Source organism: Impatiens glandulifera, chromosome 8, assembly GCF_907164915.1.
Source record: "Impatiens glandulifera chromosome 8, dImpGla2.1, whole genome shotgun sequence".
Taxonomy (NCBI): Eukaryota; Viridiplantae; Streptophyta; class Magnoliopsida; order Ericales; family Balsaminaceae; genus Impatiens; species Impatiens glandulifera.
Window position 1 is genome coordinate 45,080,975 of NC_061869.1, and position 20,594 is coordinate 45,101,568.

A 20,594-nucleotide genomic window follows, 5' to 3' on the forward strand; every position below is an offset into this window, starting at 1 on the left:
GATAACACCAAAAACAAAATGCTGCAACTTTTGATATGCTATATTCTAACCATGTATATTTTGGATACCAATTTTCTTGAAAGCTCCTTTCATGATTACCAAAAGATGTTTTCGGATATAAATGACCATTTAATTGACAAGGCCCTTTAAGTACATATTCTCTTCGAGCTTGATCTCGAATAGCAGTATCAAATTTCTCAATTGGTTTCCTTAATCCTAAATCACTAATAATATCATCCAAATTTAATTCAGCACGTGATTGATTTTCTATTTAATCAGTAACATTAGACTCATTAGTAGGCTCATTAATTGATTTAGAAGGCTTAAGCTGGTCATGTAATTTAGAAGTACAAATTCGTTTATAGAACCTCTCCATTATTCCATATACTACATAAATAAATAACTAAAAATAAATATGTGTCATAACCCTAGGCCCCTAAATAAAATCTAACAAATACATTTATTTATTGCACATGAACCTTACCAAAAATTATCTATTGCCTATTGGTTTGGAAAAACTATCTAAAATTACTTACAAATTACAATCCAAAATCTATATAATAATCAAAATTATAGAAAAATATAGTTCAAGCCAGATTTCAACAAACTCAAAAATAAAACCTAATTTTAGACCATATAATCAATCATTTAATAATCAAATTGCAATGGTAAGCAATAAGTTGAAATAAAAATGCACAAATAACAAGTCGACAATGGAAAAACCTTTAATAAGTGTAAACTGTAGGGAAGCTTGAAAGGGAACCTAAATCTAGCTAACCTAAACTGACCAATAACAAATTTAAATCTAACCATATAACATAACCAAATAAAATAAAATATAACCTTTAATTGGCGGCGGCGAAGGCGAGACGGTGGTTCCATCGAGGACGTCAGCGCGTGCGGAATGAGAAGAGAGGAAGAAGAAGTAGAGGTGGCGGCGCGGGCAAGAGAGAGAGAGGGAAAAGAGAAAGACGGAAAGAAAAATAGAAGAAGTAGGGTTTCATATTTATAAAGGTCATTACCGAAAGTTTTCATATTACTTTCGGTTTTGAACCTGAGTCAAAATCGGAGTCAAAATCGAAGGTTTATAAGAAAACCTTCAAAATTAATCCTTTACAACACTTAGAATTATTTTAAAAGTTTTATAATGTGTCAAAACCGAAGGTTTATTGGAAAACATTCGCAATTAATCAATCCCATACTTAGAATTATTTTTTATTTTTTTTGGGATGAGTCAAAACCGAAGGTTTATTGAAAAACCTTCCAATTAACAATTTCAGGAAATATAAACCCGATGGTTCTTTGAATAACCTTCGCAATTACCCCATTTTCAACACTTCGAATTATTTTGGTTTTTTGGGAAGAGAAAAAGTGAAAGTTCTTTGTCAAACTTTCGGTAAAAACTTGTAAAACCGAAGGTTTTACACGATTCTTAGATTCTATTTTTAATAACGAAAGATTTGTTCATCTTGGGATCATTTCCGAGAGTTTTATACATTTAACACGTTTTCACACGTTTAACACGTTTTTCACACATTTAACACGTTTTTCACACGTTTAACATGTTCTTCACGTTTTTTGCATGATTAACACGTTTTACACATTTTTAGCACGTTTAACACGTTTTTAACATTTTAGGATGTTGAACACGTTTTTGTCACGTTGACACATTTAACATATTTTTAGCACATTAAATACGTTTTGGCACGTTTAACACGTTTTTCACATTTTTTTGCACGTTTTTGGCATTTCAACACGTTTTTGACATTTCAATACGTTTTTGATATTTTAACACGCTTAAAACATTTTGGCACATTTAATACGTTTTTGGCACGTTAACACATTTGACAAGTTTTAACACATTTTTGGCACGTTTAACATAATTTTGGCACACATTTAACACGTTTTGGAACGTTTAACGTGTTTTGACATGTTTAACGGTACATTTAACACGTTTTGGCACTTTTGACACATTTTGGCATGTTTAATATGTTTTTGACATGTTTAACGCATTTTGGCTTGTTTAACATACTTTCGAAACATCAAACGTGCCAAAATATGTTAAACATGCCAAAAATGTGTTAAACATGCCAACACGTGTTAGACGTGCCAAAAACCTAAAAAACGTGTTAAATTTATTAAAAACGTGTTAAACATGTAAAAAACGTATTAAATGTGCCAAAACGTGAAAAATGTTAAGTATATCAAAAACGCGTTAAACGTGTCAAAAGAATGATAAACGTGTTTAATATGTCAAAAACGTGTAAAACGTGTCAAAAACATGAAAACGTGTTAAACGTGTCAAATATATGAAAAACTTGTTAAACGTGCCAAAACGTGAAAAACATGTCAAAACGTGCCAAACGTGAAGTAGGTGTGAAAACGTGTTAAACGTGTCAAAAACGTGAAAACGTATTAAACATGTCAAAAACTTGTTAAACATGTCAAAAACATGTTAAACATGTCATAAATGTGAAAAACGAGTTAAACGTGTCAAAAACGTGTTAAACAAGTTAAAAATGTGTTAAACGTGTTCAACATGTAAAAAACATGTTAAATGTGCCAAAAACGTGAAAACATGTTAAACGTGTAAAAATATATTAAACGTGTTTAAAACGTGTTAAATGTGTCAAAACGTGCAAAACGTATTAAACATGTCAAACACGTGTTAAACGTGCTAAAAGCGTTTTCAACATGCCAAAAACATGAAAATAAATTATTTAATAAATTAACATTAATAATTACTGTAGTTGCACAAAAATCTTTCAAATCGACTTTTTTTTGTAGTGTATATAATTATTTAAAATAATTACATTATTTTACAAAAATGCACTTACCCCAATTGGGAAAATCGAGGACACCCGACACATGGTTTGCAATTGATCCATAAGTTGTCATTTCCGGTATCAAAATCCACGTTAAACTCTTGTTGTGGAGAACCTAACCTTATTTTGGTATAATATAACTTATAAGAATAAAGTTTCATATTTTGTAGTTCCCGACACTTCCTTCCAACATTCTATTGTGACGTTTGTGGTCTAAGTTTCACATTTTGTAGTTCCACCTCATTTGTTGGGAATGTTCTCTCCAAATTTATAATTTTGTTCGGGATTCTATCAGTACTACTTTCAACATACCACAAAGTCAGCGGTAAAAATTAAGATCCCAATGAGCAAAAATCCATTAATAGTTGCTATTTTTTAAACCTGTAAACCTCTAAATTTTTTAGAATTGCGACACATCATCAAACTAAATAGACACCATTAAAATTAGTTATAAATCTAACAAAATACACTAGACCAGACAAATGTCTATTCTTGACTTGATTTCCTAACTAGAATCATTATAATTTTGGCACACATTTAACACGTTTTGGAACGTTTAACGTGTTTTGACATGTTTAACGGTACATTTAACACGTTTTGGCACTTTTGACACATTTTGGCATGTTCAATATGTTTTTGACATGTTTAACGTGTTTTGGCTTGTTTAACATACTTTCGAACATCAAACGTGCCAAAATATGTTATATATGCCAAAAATGTGTTAAACATGCCTAAACGTGTTAGACGTGTTAAATTTATTAAAAACGTGTTAAATTTATTAAAAACATATTAAACATGTAAAAAACATATTAAATGTGCCAAAACGTGAAAAATGTTAAGTATATCAAAAACGTGTTAAACGTGTCAAAAGCATGATAAACGTGTTTAATATGTTAAAAACGTGTTAAACGTGTCAAAAACATGAAAACGTGTTAAACGTGTCAAATATATGAAAAACTTGTTAAACGTGTCAAAACGTGAAAAACGTGACAAAACGTGAAGTAGGTGTGAAAACGTGTTAAACGTGTCAAAACGTGAAAACGTGTTAAAAATGTCAAAAACATGTTAAACATGTCAAAAATATATTAAACATGTCATAAACGTGAAAAACGTGTTAAACGTGTCAAAAACGTGTTAAAAATGTGTTAAACGTGTTCAACATGTAAAAAACATGTTAAATGTGCCAAAAACGTGAAAACATGTTAAACATGTGAAATTGTGTTAAACGTGTTTAAAACGTGTTAAACGTGTCAAAAACGTGCAAAACGTATTAAACGTGTCAAACACGTGTTAAACGTGCTAAAAACGTGTTAAACGTGCCAAAAACATGAAAATAAATTATCGTAGTTGCACAAAAATCTTTCAAATGGACTGTTTTTTGTAGTGTATATAATTATTTAAAATAATTACATTATTTTTAAAAAATGCACTTACCCCAATTGGGAAAATCGAGGACACCCGACACATGGTTTGCAATTGATCCATAAGTTGTCACTTCCGGTATCAAAATCCACGTTAAACTCTTGTGGTGAAGAACCTAACCTTATTTTGATATAATATAACTTATAAGAATAAAGTTTCATATTTTGTAGTTCCCGACACATCCTTCCAACATTCTACTGTGACGTTTGTGGTCTCCAAGTTTCATATTTTGTAGTTTCACCTCATTTTTTGGGAATGTTCTCTCCAAATTTATAATTTTGTTCGGGATTCTATCAGTACTACTTTCAACATACCACGAAGTCAACGGTGAAAATTAAGATCCCAATGAGCAAAAATCCATTAATAGTTACTATTTTTTAAACCTGTAAACCTCTAAATCTTTTAGAATTGCGACACATCATCAAACTAAATAGACTCCATTAAAATTAGTTCTAAACCTAACAAAATACACTGGACCAGACTAATGTCTATTCTTGGCTTGATTTCCTGACTAGAATCATTTATTTTATTCAACCATGTCAAATATTTAAATAATACTAATTCATAAATAATTATTTACTAAAATATTATTAATTTCAGAGCAAAGTGACTCAAATACTATTTTATTTTAAATATAAATTTTATATTTATTTAAATCAAACTAAAGACCATATAAGAAATTGTATATTATATTAGGGTGAATATATGGTAAGAAAAATATATATATAAAAAATAACAAAATTAAATGAGTTTTATTTATTTATGAGACTGAAAAACAATTCATAGAATTTATGAAAATCATATATAACATAGGAAATAGTTTTGTTTTTTCATTTTTTTAGAAAATTATACTATGGAGATTTAGCAGAGATATGCATACAATTCTTATAAGATAATTATTTTTGGTGAGTACATATTATGATTTTTTCTATAACATAACATTTAATATGAATAATATTTTAATTATATATATTTATGTAATTGATCAATTTTATTTTCTTGTACAAGTTTTTTTCTTTCAAAATATATACGGTTATGATTCTAATTAATTACATTAATTATTTATATTAATTTGAACTTCATATTAATTTAGAAAGAAAAAGAGATATAATTACCTGAAGAAATTAAGTAGAAGATGGTGAACAGAAGTGTGGAAAAGCACGATGGGAAGAAACTAAGCCTCTCCCTCTCCCTCTCCCTCTCCCTCTCCCTCTCCCTCTCCCTCTCCCTCTCCCTCTCCTAGCCATAATGAAACGTTTGGTGTACATAATATATTTTTAAAGTAATTGTTACAAATATGGAAGTGATAAATTGGGCAATCTATTCATTAATAATTAACATCCTACTATAAATCTTTTAGGATTGATGTGTGAAAGTGTGTGGATTTATGTTCTTTTTATGAGAAAATTGCACTAGTTAGCCTCATTTTTAAGGAGTTCTTTGAAATTTCATTATGAATTGTTATTTCAAATTAAGGTTCACATAACTTGTGAATTTTGTATTCATTTTGTACAACATTTGACTTCAAAGCAACCTATTATATGTGTTCAAAAGAACATGCCTAAATAAGAGGGTTTGTTATATTTTACAAGTCACGTCTACTAAGTGTATTTCAAAGTGAGAGCATGTAATTATTATATTTTACCAAAATTAATTTATGACGCTACTTTTTCTTTATTAAATTTATACCATCCGTTGTCAACTTTAATTTATTGGTGAAATTGGAATAAATTATAAAACAAAAATTGTTAAAATTAGAATAAATTTAGACCAAAATTTGATAACATTAGAATAAATTTAGACCAAAATTTGATATCTATCATAATTAAGACATTTAGTTCAACCAGTTCCATTAAATTGAGACTATCCGTTCTCAACTTTAATTTATCGGTAAAATTGGAATAAATTATTGAAACAACATTAAATAGTTGAGAAAAATTAAATTATTTAAATTAGAAAGAAAATAAAATTTGTTAATGTAATCTTAAATTGTAAAGGGTATTATCACGATTTTTAACCCAATTTTTTAAAATTTGCAGGAGTTTTTTCTAACTTAAACTCAATAGCAAGATAAATAACTATAAAAATAAATTAAGAAATAATCTAGAACAAATGAAACAAATGATTTAGAACAACAATTAGTTGAATACTATAAGAAAATAGTGTATTTTCCACGGAATTTATCGACAAAATTTCAGACGAATAAATAATTTGCGACGCTATTTTCATCTAAATAATTTTTTTGCAAATATGTGTATCGCTAATACTTCGACGGTTGAGATGTTAGTCGGAATGTTTTTGCGACGAATTTTCCTTCTTTAAGTACTTTTCGACGAATTTTTTGATAAATATTAGCGACATAGTTTATAATGATATTTTGGCGCAATTTTTGACAAAATTTCCTACTAAACAATAATTTTTTTTAATTATTTTCGAAATTTATTCTTACTATTTTGTTCATCACAACTTATTCATAAAAAAATCCGTCGCAAATCTTTTTTTTTTTTAAATTTTTTACCTAATTAATTTTATATTATATTTAAATAAAATATAGTAAAACTAAATATTAACAAAAATAAATTCAAAATATACATAAAATAAAATAATAATCAATAATTCATTATCACAAATACATTCTAAGTTTCTTTAGCACTAAATATATCAACGCAACAGAATAAAAACTTCAATTCTTCAAGCACATATCAACGATAAGTGAACAAAACCTGAAGCTGCAATCAATTTAAATCAAATTAAAAATTAATTATAAACACTCTTATAGTACATTCAATTGAACATCAATTAATAGTGAACATCAATTATTAGATCAGCTCGCTCACAATAGAAATAATAAATAAGTAATGATAAAATAAATTAAATAAAACTTTAATTTTAAATTAACTTGTTCTCTAATGCATAGAGCTATAAAAAAAAATAATAAATATCATTAGTGTTTGCTGCAACTAATATAAACAGTTTAATGGTTTATGGCTTTGAAAACAATAAATGGCGAACAAGATCAATTAGAAGATTAACAAAACCTGAAGTCATGAGAGAATATGCATACTAGTCACCACCATAAAAGGAAATCTTTACCTACAAACCAAATATAATAAAACCAAGTTTAGTGATACAAGATTTTAACATTTTTACCAATTTTGAGAACTTGAATTGACACACATGCATTCATTAGCATCCTAAGATATTATTATTATGAATGCATATAGATAAAACAAAAAAGACTTACCTTATTCCTAATAGGTTAGGCTAGTTGTGTACCTGAAGTTAGACCAAAAAAAATTAAGCAGACAGTTTTGGTACCAACTTTAGTCATCATGATTATGATCATAATCAAACAATTAAATAGAAATAATAAATACTACCAACTTTATTCATCTTGATCATGATTTATTTTCCAAGGTATTGTGCGAGAGGAGGGATGCTTTGAGGTAGACCTCTAGCTTCAAGGTCTAATCTTGACCTACATTTTTAAGGGCAACATCAACAATATAATCCTGCACAAATTAAACAAACAAGAAATAGAGGAGTTAAATCAAAATCTCTGGAGTAAATTATCCAAACATATTAATCAAGAACAACAACTTGTACCAAGCAGCAAAAAGCAACATCATAACTGGAAAAGTGTGTGTTTGTTGAATCAAAAGTAACTGGAAACCTTTGACAGCTTAAAGAACGAGAAGATGATCCTAGCGGAGGAATTCTCATGCACTGGAACCTTTCGCTTTCGGTTCTGCATAATGGTGATGTCTTTAGCAGCTCCTGCACAATTTGATGATTAGTTGTTGTTGAACAAGAATAGAGTGAAAGGGTGGACGATGATGATAAAGTCGTTGTCTTTGGCAAAGGGCTGGTGGAAACGAGCTTCGCGAATGATATTATTCCGTGTCGGCATAAGGGGAACACTATTGAACCTGGAGTCTCATTGCCTACAGTTGAAGTCGTGTTGTTTTTCGAACACGGGTATAGAGCACATTGTGTGCAGAATTCGTGATCACAGCCTTAGAAGTACACAAAAATGAAAAACTATCAACTTAAAATGATAAATCTATTGACTATTTCAATTCAACTGCATATTATACATTTGATGCAAAGCATGTAACACCAGAAATAATTCAACATTTTCCATTTGTTTGAAGGTGGTCCGTACCTTGTGCAGCAACTATAGATTTGTTCTCCAAACAAACGACACATGGATAAACAACACATGTGATAGAATCACTCCTCCATCCGCATTCTCTGTCAAAAGAGACAAAATATTTGAATTAAGATTTAAGAACACAATGAGTATGACATTGGAACTAAATTTTGTTTACCTAGCGATCTTGACCATGCTAAAAAGAGGAAGTGAAAGAAAAGGCAAAAGAATAAGTTGAGGAAGTACAGGTTGTGGCAGTGGTCGGCTAAGGATTTGCTCAAGCCAATCTCTATGCCACGATCGCAACACCATCAATGGAGTCAATCGGTTAGAATATTGAAAAAATTGTAAAAAAACAGATTAAAAGACAAACAATAGACATTTACTTACCCGTTTGCATTTTCAGCTGTCAAATAGGCACCCCATGAAATCAAAATCTGAATATTATCGAAATCAATAAACAATAATTAGATAGAGACCAAATATCAAAACACGCACAAACCAGACAACATTGAGCATTTCCAATACAAGCAGCGTAGTGAAGAGGAGTACATCCTGCACTTGTCGCATAATTTGTGATTATAAACTTATCTTAAGGGAAATACATTAAGCAATAATAAGATGTGATGGATTTATTTACCAATTAAATCAATTGTAGTTCCATCTTCAATAGTAACTTGAGAAACAGTTTCAACATGTCCATTAAGTGAAGCCATATGAAGAGCAGTTATAAGAAGATCTATTGATTATCTCATATAATGCCCTATAATACCAACACAAACACAACTCAATTTAAAAAAAAAAAAAGAAACAAAGCGAGATTACAAATCTTTTGTCAAACTCTGAGTTATTAGAGTCCTCATCATTTGTTGTTGTAGTAAGGATGTCCCAAACATTTGGAGAACTGGGAATATAATCTGTGAGAAGGAGGCGAATGCATCGAGAATGTCCATTCAATGCAGCCAAGTGAAGGGCAGTTCCTCCATTCAGATAATCTACTTTGTGAATCTAATAAGATCATCCTCTGTTAATAATAAGTCAATTCAAACAACATTAATAAATTAACAAGAAATAAATCATACATTGGCCTTGAAGAGAATCAAAATCTGAACAACCTCCCAATCTCCCAATGCCCATGTTGACAAGCTTGCATCAAATCAGTCTGTTCATTCATCCATCCATTCATAAATTTAGAATCACAACGTTCAAATGAATGAAATGATTATTCAAGAACATACATATCCTCTGTAGTTTCTCAAATTAAAAAAGTTAAATGATTTTCATAACGCACTACAATGTTTGAACCAAGAGGGGCAAGAAGCAGTTTCAATCCAGCCTGCCCATTTTTGAAAGAGTATCAGCTACTCTCATATATATATATGTTATCAATAACTTCTCTTTTAATAAGTCTATATCAAAGTTTTAAATATGATCATACATTTCTACAAATTAACATGAGACAGTGGAATTAGAACTATGAAAACTTCAAATGGTTGAAATCCTGTCATGTGTGAGTTTGAGGAAGGGGATGAAGTCCCGGTTAGTGTGAAAATAGCGGTTGTGATAGAGGAAGCGCGAGGGATGATGAAGGTCTCGTGGTTAAATATGGGAACTAAAATTAAAATTAGTTGCGAATCAAGGTAAACTGTTTCCCGGTTAGAACGAAGTTTTGTTATAATTTACAAGTTAATAAAATCGATGTTTTATCAAAAATAAAAATTTTAAATATATATATATATATATATATATATATATATTATAATTAATCAAAGATTTGATTCCAAATAGATGTCACATTATTCTACTGTATTTTAAAGATTTCGTTCTAAATGGAGGTACACATCATTCTAAGGCCGTTTTAATTAAGGATCGGGTTAATTAAAATTAGTTTCAAAACAGTGTAAATAACTTATCTCTCAGTTAATTTTAAGTTTTCCAAAAAAAAATCTTAATTAAATAGCACCATCTCCCATGATTATGCCTATTTTTAATTAGAACGTATAATATTTAATTAATATGATTTGAACCGACATATCTAGTTTATAAGGTATAATTTTTTTTTAATTTAAAAAAAATAGCACCACACATATTAAATCTCCCTATTCAATTAAAAAAGTTTTTAGTAAAATTTAATTCATAATATTTAATTTTATATATAAATTTATTCGTGATTTTACTTACTTTCAAATGCTTAAAAGTTAAAATAGTCTATGTAATGTTTTTTAATTAAAGTAAGTTTTTTAAATATTTTGAAATGAAAATTTTTTAATTTAAAATTTTTAATATTTTGATCAAAAGTTTTATATCAAAATACAAAGAGACTCAAAATATACATATAATCATGAATACTAAAATTTATTATAAAATAAGATTAACTACTCAATTTTTTCAATAAAATTAACATATTTTAGCTCATTACATCATACATAAGATCTTCTTTCAAATAAATATATAGTTGATGTAATTTTTATTTTGACCCAAAAACATATTAAAAACTATGATTTCATTTTAAAGGTCAATTAATTTCTTTCTCTGACATATTTTGTAAATTACACAATGTTAATATGGAGAATGAAAGATTAAGTTGATGTGAAAATAAGAGTACAAAGAGTAAAATAATTGGACAAATTAAAAGGCCTTTAAATATATTCTTTTTAGTTGTTTGATTTTTTTTATTTCTATTACATCTTTGATAATATATTTATTGATTTACTTTTTATAACATAAATTACTTTCATTTCATTTAACTAACTTAAGTAATCTTTTCTCATAATTCTCATAATTTGATTATGATTTGAATTTTCATGACATGTTTATATAGTAAATTAATAATTAAAAGATTATTATTTCTGAAAATAATCATGTTCTACATTTCCTTAATCCTATAAATATATTCTCTCTTAAAATTTCATAAAAGCAATATTGTTGTTTACAAACAATCTTACATCTGAGATTTTTTTAAACAAATCTGTGGAGATAAATTTTTTATTTTAATTGTAAATATTTTATTAAAATTATTTCCAACGTTTCTTGGTATAACATATTCATGCCTATTTCATACTAACCGGAAATATAAATATTAATTAATAATTTGTTTTTAAAGGATTATTTATAAGGTACAAAATTGTTTGATGTTGGACTGATTTTATTTTAGTTTCTGTAAAGTTTTTTTAGGAAAAAACTACAAAGTTATTGGCCTATCACTCAACTATTTTTATAAGTATGAATCAGTATCTGCAAACTTTTGATTTTGAAAATAAAAAATTTATCCATCTTAGTAAATCATCATCTGAGTAGAAAAAAAAAACTTTTGAAAAGCAAGACAGCGTTCATTCAACAGTACCATTCTTAATTACAAATTATTCTCGTTTCTATATTATTCTGAATGTATTATCTCTTTTTAAACTCATTTATTTAGAAGGTCTAAAGTATTACTAATCGCCTATTTTTAGGGTTTTCATATACATTTTATTATTTTAAAATTGATATTAACAAATTAAGTAGAGCTCAACAAAGTTGGATTATTTTACAAGTTACGTTTTTAATCTCAAATTTATTACTTTTATATAAATTTATTGCATGATATTATAAATTAATAATTAATTTGTTATTAATATCTTATTTTGAATGATAATATTTAATTGAATATAAAGTTTTGACTCACGACTTAGACTTAGTATTTGTGTAAGAAAGACTCGTAAACAACAACTCGTTAGGTTATGCATTTTTTTCCTTTTTATATGCATACATATAATATATATAATAGACACACAATAGACTCTTCGACTTAGTTATGTTACTCAGGCACAACAAATCAACGAGCCTAGTTAAAAGAGTCAAATATGTCGCTATATGACTTCTGGGATATGAGAGATGTGTTCTACCGACAAGGGCGATCTGAAGGCCGCCGATGTAAGGAGTGCTCTCAGTTGAGATGTCCTCCTTGCCTTCTCTTATGATTCCCTTCCGCATTTCTAAGAGAGCTCACTCAGTGGAAGAAAGAGTTAACCCTGAGTTAACGAAGTCTCCCTCTCTCCCTCTCCCTCTCTCTCTCAGTAGAAGAAAGAGTTAACCCTGAATTAACGAAGTCTCCCTCTCTCCTCTCTCTCTCCCTCTCCCTCTCCCTCTCCCTCTCCCTCTCCCTCTCCCTCTCCCTCTCCCTCTAATTTATTGGTGAAATTAGAATAAATGTTAAAATTAGAATAAATTTAGATAAAAAATTGATATCTATCATAATTAAGACATTTAGTTCAACCAGTTTCATTAAATTTAGACAATCTATTGTCAACTTTAATTTATCGGTAAAATTGGAATAAATTATAGAAACAACATTAAATAGTTGAGAAAAATTAAATTATTTAAATTAGACCTATTGGAGTTAAGTTAAAGATATAAATATTTTTTAATTAAATTTGAATAAATTATATAATTTTAGTCCAAAATTTATATGTACACAATACAATTAATTATATATTATATTATATAATTTTTCTCCTTTTATATTATATATTAATATTTTTTTATTTTTTTCCATATTATATATAATATATTAATTATATTTTATATAATATATTAGTTGTATTTTTTTATAATATATTAGTTGTATTTTTTATACTTTTTGAACCATCCATTTTATATATATGAAGATTTATTTACTAATAATTATTATATATTTAATTTGTATATATATTTATATATTTTTGTTTTTGATAAAACATATAATTAATATTTATTAGTTGCTTTAACTACCTATTCCCGACCACCCGAGGTATATAGGTCGGTACTATGAGATGAGAGGGAGAGAATTATTGTGTACATATCAGTATTTTAATTAGAAGAGAAGATAAAATTAGTTAGATAACCCCGGCCTGATGTTATACGTGGATCCGCCCTGTTTATGTGACTCAAGATTTAGTATTTGGTTAGAAAACAGCTCATTATGCATTTTTATTTTACTTTTTTACATGCATACATGTATTTAAAATATATAATGTACACACAATAGATTCTTCGACTTGGTTATGTTACTTAGGCACAACAAATCAACAAGTCTAGTTAAAAGAGTCAAATATGTCGTCTATATGACTTCCGGGGTAAGAGAGAGGTGTTTTACCGACAAGGGCGATCTGAAGGCCGCCGATGTAAGGAGTGCTCTCAGTTGAGATGTCCTCCTTGCCTTCTCTTATGATCACCTTCCCCATTTCTAAGAGAGCTCACTCAGTGGAAGAAAGATTTAACCCTGAGTTTTTTTCCTATGTTCAAATATCACACAACATCGCTTGTAAAAGGGACATATCGTCATCCTCATTTTCGAATTTCAACACGTAAATATATAGGTGTATAGGTAGCGTCGCACAACCTCATAGAGCTCATGTAAGTCGAAGAAGACAAAACATTGTGTCTTTAATACTCGTATAAGTGTAAAATATATTTTTTTAAATGAATGACCAAAATATTATTTTCAAGTTAAACATCAAATGTCCCAATCAAAGTCATTCAAAAAACTATAAACGTTTAAAACATGCTCCCTCTGAAAGATGCCTCCTCAACTGTGTATCGATCGAAAGGCAGGGCGGCCCCCAACCTTTGGAGGTGATTTTCGAATTTTTAGAAATAAATATAAAATCTCTCTTGTAGCTAGAATTTTTCATTATTCTCAGCAACACTGAGCTCACCTCCACTGACAAATTCAAAATCCAAACTGAAGTCATTCGACTTAGAATCTTGTAGCTAGAGTTTTCCTCAACCCGTGACTTCCCATAAACTGGATAGAGATAAATGTCACCTACTTACAAGAACCTTTGAATAGAGTCAATCTAATAAGACTATTATAAATAAGTTTGACAACGTTCAACATTAATACTCTGACTAATATTCATTCTAGCTAAAACTGGTTGGGTAACTAAATAAATAAACAAATGAACCTAATTAAATAAACTAGTAATTGCTATTTGACTAATTAAGCTGTTATATAATTTCAATAGTAAAATATAAAATTTAGTAAATGTCTATACTAGAAAAACATCAGAATATTATGTTGTAATTGGTAGTAAGACCTAGTTGATAGAATATCATCAGAGCTGTCAATTGTTGTGTTCGACATCTAATATATATTTTCAAAATCTAGATTCACAAATTAAAATTCATATATTCAACAAAGGTGATGAAAAAAAGAAGGAATGTTACAATGTCATTGAGTTGTAGCCACACTGTTATTGTAATGCAAAGCTCTTAAAACGTTCTCAAAAGCGATTTGTAGTTGTTTATGGAAATACAATGAATCAGTGTAAGAATGAGTTCTTTTTTTCTCCTTTTTTTTTTACATAAAGAAAGTTTCAAGTAATAAAGTACTATATATAACAATAATTATATATTTTTTTACATGGTGTGTAAGTTGAATGTTGTTGATTGAGCTTTTGTAGTTAATTGAGTTTTTAAAAAAAATAAAGAGAATTAAGCAGTTAAGTAAAATAATTAATAATTTTATTTTATTATTAATATATTATTTATTATTAATTTATTATATATTTAATTAAATTAATAAATGAGAGAAATAATTAATTAAATTAAAATAAAATTATTGAGAGAGAAATAAATTTTCGATTATAATTATATTATTTGTTTGATTTAATTTGTAAAGTAAATGTTATGATAAACTTTTTTACCGTATTTTTTTTATAAGTTTTATTTCATTGTTACTCTATAATAATTAGATTGTGCAATTTATTAATATAAAATATTACTATTATTTATTTTAAATTGTCTCATTTTTAATATTGAAAATAAATTTTAATTTTTTTAATAAATAAAATAGAATAAATTATTAAGAGATAAATTATTAAAATGCGTTTATAGTGGTGTGTATAATAATTTAAAAAAATGAATATTTTTAATAATAAAAATTAAAAAGAGAAATTATTAAGTATTTTTTAATAATAATAATTTTAAAAAATAAATATATTAAACGCTTCATATTTAAGAGAGAGAAAATATAAACATTGAGGAGAGATAAATTATTAATGGAGATAAAAAAGAAAAATAAATGTTATACTTAATCATCAATTTAATCATTTTCAGTAATTTGCTACCCCTTTCTTTCCCTATCATCACTCTTTTCACAACTATATTACTAGGGATAAATGACAATTTTAGAACTCTAGTTAAAAAAAAATTCTCAAAATTTTCTTTCCCTATCATTACTCTTTTCACAACTAGAGTTTTTTCCCTAGAGCCCAAACTGCATCAAAACATCTCTCTTGAACACATCTCACGTCATGACTTCTTTATGGTTGTGCTGCTGAAGATATGACTCATACCACATTTCTTGCTTCACCAATAAAGTAAATGGATTAATGTCAAGTTTAGTTGTATCATTAGTCATGTCCACCCTAAAGAACTACTTAGTAGATATAAGTCAGCCCTCCATATCAGTCTCATCGAAACGAGAAAAATCAACCTTGGTGAGTCGGGTTAGAGAAATATACTATTGGCCATGATGGAAGGGCTTATTTAGGGGAGGGCCATGGTAAGAAACATCATCATAAGCCCTGGTGCGGGGAATTTGGTCAAGAACCGATCCACCACCTTCTATGGATGTCAATCTTTCTTCTGTGCCATTGAACCTTCTGTCCATATTATTACTTAATTCAGTCATGTTTTGTTGTAAGGCAACTTGCATATAAGTTGATTGTTTGGTCAGGCCTTCAATTAGGCTTTCAGGGCATCCATCTCAGGTTATTATCGGGTTTCTATCATCTCAGAACCACATGACTTTAATAGCAACCACATGACTTTAATAGCAAGTTGTTACAACTTAAATCTGTAACTAGAGTTACTAGTTATTGATTTAAAAGACCAAAGGGAAATCTGTGTTCAAAGTACAACGAAAAAATTATGAGAAGAAGAATTTAAAAATTATAAGAAAAGAAGAAACAAAGATAAAAAGAATATTATTAGTATATACATAACAGTCCAAAATAGAGAATGAAATCAAAAAAATACAATTGAAATAAAAAACTTTTACAAAGCTTTTTATTTATCCCAATAAAGAAGTGAGTTCAGCATATATATATATATATATATATATAATTGAATTTCCCCAAAATATTTAGTTACAATAGCTACTAGAGAATTAACTCAAATCAATTTTGCGAGTAATAAAAAAATCAGAATCAAAACAGAGTTATAGAACATAAAATATAAACCCCACAACAATATTTAGCCCATGTGTATAATTGTGTATTGGATGGTGAGATTCTATTCGAAATTTAATATATTTAAATCTTAAGAAAAATATTTGAGAACAAAACCTTTTATTTATCTATGGAGAAGTGAGTTGAACTTATATTGCCTAAATGCTCAATTAGACATGGGAGGTAGGATAGTAACACTTTGATTCAACAAATTTAATATTTAAATCTTAAGAAAAATGATTTGAGATATTTTTTTTTTCCAAAACTAAATTAAAATTGAAGAGATATATTCTTTTCCCAAAACTAAATTAAAATTGAAGAGATATAATTACAACAACAAACACATGAAATTAAGAACTAATCACGAAATTATTAAAAGGTAGTTAGGGACACTAAACGCGTTTAGACAAAACATAGGCGTGGAATATCGAAGGCAGAGAGGAAAGAGGAAGGAGAGGAAGCACCAGAGACTTCCAAGTTCCAACTTCTCATCCGAAAGACAGAATATTGACTTCCACGCAGAATTCTCAGTCGAAATGGACTCCAAGTCTCTCCCGTTCATCACACGCCAATCGTTATTCTTCGCTGTCCGATCTGGCGACCTCAACTCCGTGAAATCCCTATTTCAATGTGAAGGTACTACTGATCCAGCTTCCGTCTCCGCTCTCATGGCGCTTCAGAACGACGCTGGTGAAACAGTTCTGTACATAGCCTCCGAAAACAACTTTCTAGATGTCTTCAGTTTCTTGCTCAAGTTCTGTGATCTCCAGACTGTTAAGATCAGGTCCAAATCCGACATGGATGCTTTTCATGTCGCTGCGAATAGAGGCCACTTAGGTACCGCTCCACTCTCTTTGTGATCTCAAATCCTGATTTATCTCATATATATATAGATAATTAGTTGGATCTAAGACTTTATTAGGTAATTAAGTATTTGAGCTGCATCTCATCTCTTGAAACTAGATTCAGGGAATTGTGATTATTTTTTACTGCTTTCCTTTGTTTTTTGGATTCTTAACTCGAGTTCAGTTGATATTTATTTGATGGGAATAAACACATTGAGATTCCTTATCTGTAAACATAAAATAGGCACGAAATTATAAGGAAAAAACTCTTTTTCTTCATGAATTTGCATCAAAAGCTGGTTTTGCTTCGTTTCGTTAGCTTCCCGAACTTTTAAAAATGGCTCAAATCACTTCTCTGCACTTGTTTTGGTTAATTTCTTTATATGAACATTTTATTCAAATATTGAGTTCTGTTAATGATTTAAGAACATAACAAATTTAACCAATAAATGAAGACATAAGAAATTTGAGCTATTTTTAACAATAGAGAAAGCAAAACGAGTCTAGCACAAATCGAGCCTTTTATGCAAATTTAAGAAGTAAAATATTGAAATATTGAAATTCAATACTTGGTTGATTCAAATCTTAAAATGTTGGAACTAGAAGAATATCAACAAAATTATAGGTAGAAAACATTCTCAAATGTGAGAACTTGTTCGATCAAAGATCTCTCTCACAATTCTCACCAAGAATGGTTGAAGACCAACTCTCTTTCTCTAAAAGAATAATGCAAAAATTCTCACTTATTTGTTGTTATAGAATCTTTACCATGAATGCACACATGTTTGTCAATTCAAGACAAGATATCTAATTTCCTACAATTACTGTTTGTTTTGATACATCAAAAAAATAAATACATTATCTTAGGACTTGGATTTTTAGACTCTGTATTGCACCTATTGTCTTTGACTCTTTAGTTTAGTTTGTCTGATGAAAGATGACTTTATTTGATTTGGTTTTGGTCCAGAAATTGTGAAGGAGCTTTTAGCCAAGTGGCCAGATCTAAGTCGATCATGCGACTCCTCAAAAACGAGCCCACTTTATTCAGCTGCCGAGCATGACCATTTGGTTGTTGTAAATGCTATATTAGATACAGATCCTACTGCTGCACAGATAGTGAGAAAAAACGGAAAAACTGCCCTTCATAATGCTGCAAGGTATGGACGTATCCGAATTGTAAAAGCCCTAATTAGTAGAGATCCAAGTATTGTAGCCATTAAAGATAAGAAGGGACAAACAGCACTCCATATGGCTGTTAAAGGGCAAGACATTAGTGTAGTTGAGGAAATCTTGTTGGCAAATTCTTCTATACTCAATGAACGTGACAAGAAGGGTTGTACAGCTTTACATATGGCTACAAGGAAGAGCCGCTCTCAGGTATATATATTCTCTTCTTTCTTTTCTTTTCTTATCTTTTTCTCTTGACTATTATGTTTAAAAACTGTTTTTGTTGTAGAAGTTGAGTTTTATCGCCGAAAACATGACCTGAACCCTTAGATAGGAAAATCAAATTCCATTCATTCTATAGACTCTAGTTATACTCTTGGATAAGTGTAGATGTGATTAGGTATGGCAATGGGACCAAGTCCTGTTCGGTTCCTATCATTCTATAGACTCTAGTCTCTAGTTATACATTGCAAATGTTCGGTTCCTATCATTACTCTAAATTAATATTTATAATGTATGTGTTTTTTAATCATGCAGATCGTGAGCCTTCTGCTGTGTTACACGTCAATAGAAGTAAACGCTGTTAACAAAGAGAAAAAGACAGCCATGGATTTATTGGATAAACTCCAATATGGCGAACACAAATCAATAATCACAGAAGTCCTAACCGAGGCAGGAGGAAAGAATGCTAGACACCTAGGTGAAACCAACGATGCAATCGAACTAAAAAGAACCGTGAGCGACATCAAACACGAAGTCCATTCCCAATTCATTCAAAACGAGAAAACAAACAAACGAGTCTCCGGAATCGCCAAAGAATTAAAAAAGATCCATCGCGAAGCGGTTCAAAACACCATAAATTCCGTAACAGTCGTCGCGGTCCTATTCTCCTCGATTGCATTCCTAGCCATATTCAACCTCCCCGGTCAATACCAAACGACGGGAGAAGCCAATATATCACATACCCTCGCATTCAGGGTATTCTGTCTTCTGAACGCGACCTCACTTTTTATATCGCTAGCTGTTGTTGTCGTGCAAATTACGTTAGTGGCCTGGGATACGACTGCCCAAAGGCAGATTGTTTCTGTTATTAATAAGTTGATGTGGGCTGCTTGTATGAGCACTTGCGGGGCGTTTTTATCGATTGCGTTTGTTGTGGTTGGGAAACAGAGTTCTTGGATGGGGATAACTGTCACGGTTATGGGAGTGCCCATTCTTGTGGCGACTATTGCTAGTTTGTGTTATTTTGTCTTTAGACAGCATTTTGGGGGGTTTAGGAGTGATTCTCATAGAAGGATTAGAAGGGCAAGTGGAAGTAAGTCTTTCTCTTGGTCACATTCGGTTAATATTTCGGATTTGGAAGAAAATAGTTCGGATCGGGAAAAGACTATATATGCCCTTTGAAGGACCTATGGGGCTGGGTGTATTTGTGTAATTACTCATCAACGTTTTGGTGATATTGGTGTTGTGACTTGTGTTTTATTCCTCGATGTATTATCACTGTATAGGTTTTGTATTTATTCTAATTCAGAAAATAAATTTAATTGATATTATATAATAGAGTCAATTGTGTTCGACTCATATTTATGTATTTAATCTTGGGATAGGGTTTTGTATTATATTAATATTTGATTTTGGTAATAGTCAAAAAATTTTAGGGTGAATGTCAACACAGGACAAGAAAATGATATATGTAAAACATAATTTAAATGGCATTACTCTATTGCTCTCAATATGTAACTTAAAACAGAAAACCTTGCATAAATTTTCTTAAAATATTATGTATAATTTTTTTTATTTTTTTTTGTTAAAGTCTGTGAAATTTAAAAAGCAATCATTTTTAATAAATTTAAGAATAATTTTGATCATCATTTTTTTTAAAATAAATTTAAATTTGAATATATACGAGATTGTACGCTTTTTTCCCCGCTCACAATCGCTTTTCTCGATTTGAAAAACATATTCTATGAATTCGTGTTTAAGGCGGTTT

At 29.4% G+C, this 20,594-nt stretch overlaps 1 protein-coding gene and 1 pseudogene across 1 annotated transcript; one reads left to right on the forward strand and one right to left on the reverse strand.

Moving 5' to 3' along the window:
- Positions 1-7,424: 7,424 nt before the first annotated feature.
- Positions 7,425-13,601, reverse strand: LOC124913381 (annotated as a pseudogene).
- A 3,427-nt stretch (positions 13,602-17,028) lies between these two features.
- Positions 17,029-20,173, forward strand: LOC124912045 (ankyrin repeat-containing protein At2g01680). Its single transcript, XM_047452601.1, has 3 exons — positions 17,029-17,429; positions 18,405-18,814; positions 19,142-20,173. Exons 1-3 carry the CDS (start codon positions 17,129-17,131, stop codon positions 20,006-20,008), a joined length of 1,578 nt encoding a protein of 525 aa, XP_047308557.1. The 5' UTR covers positions 17,029-17,128; the 3' UTR covers positions 20,009-20,173.
- Positions 20,174-20,594: the final 421 nt, after the last annotated feature.

What these genes read in the sequence shown, in the direction of transcription:
- LOC124912045 (XM_047452601.1), top strand. Translation starts at nt 17,129, where the DNA reads ATGGACTCCAAGTCTCTCCCGTTCATCACACGCCAATCGTTATTCTTC. An exon ending in TGCGAATAGAGGCCACTTAG is followed by an intron (nt 17,430 to 18,404) that starts GTACCGCTCCAC and finishes GTTTTGGTCCAG; the next exon opens with AAATTGTGAAGGAGCTTTTA. An exon ending in CAAGGAAGAGCCGCTCTCAG is followed by an intron (nt 18,815 to 19,141) that starts GTATATATATTC and finishes TTAATCATGCAG; the next exon opens with ATCGTGAGCCTTCTGCTGTG.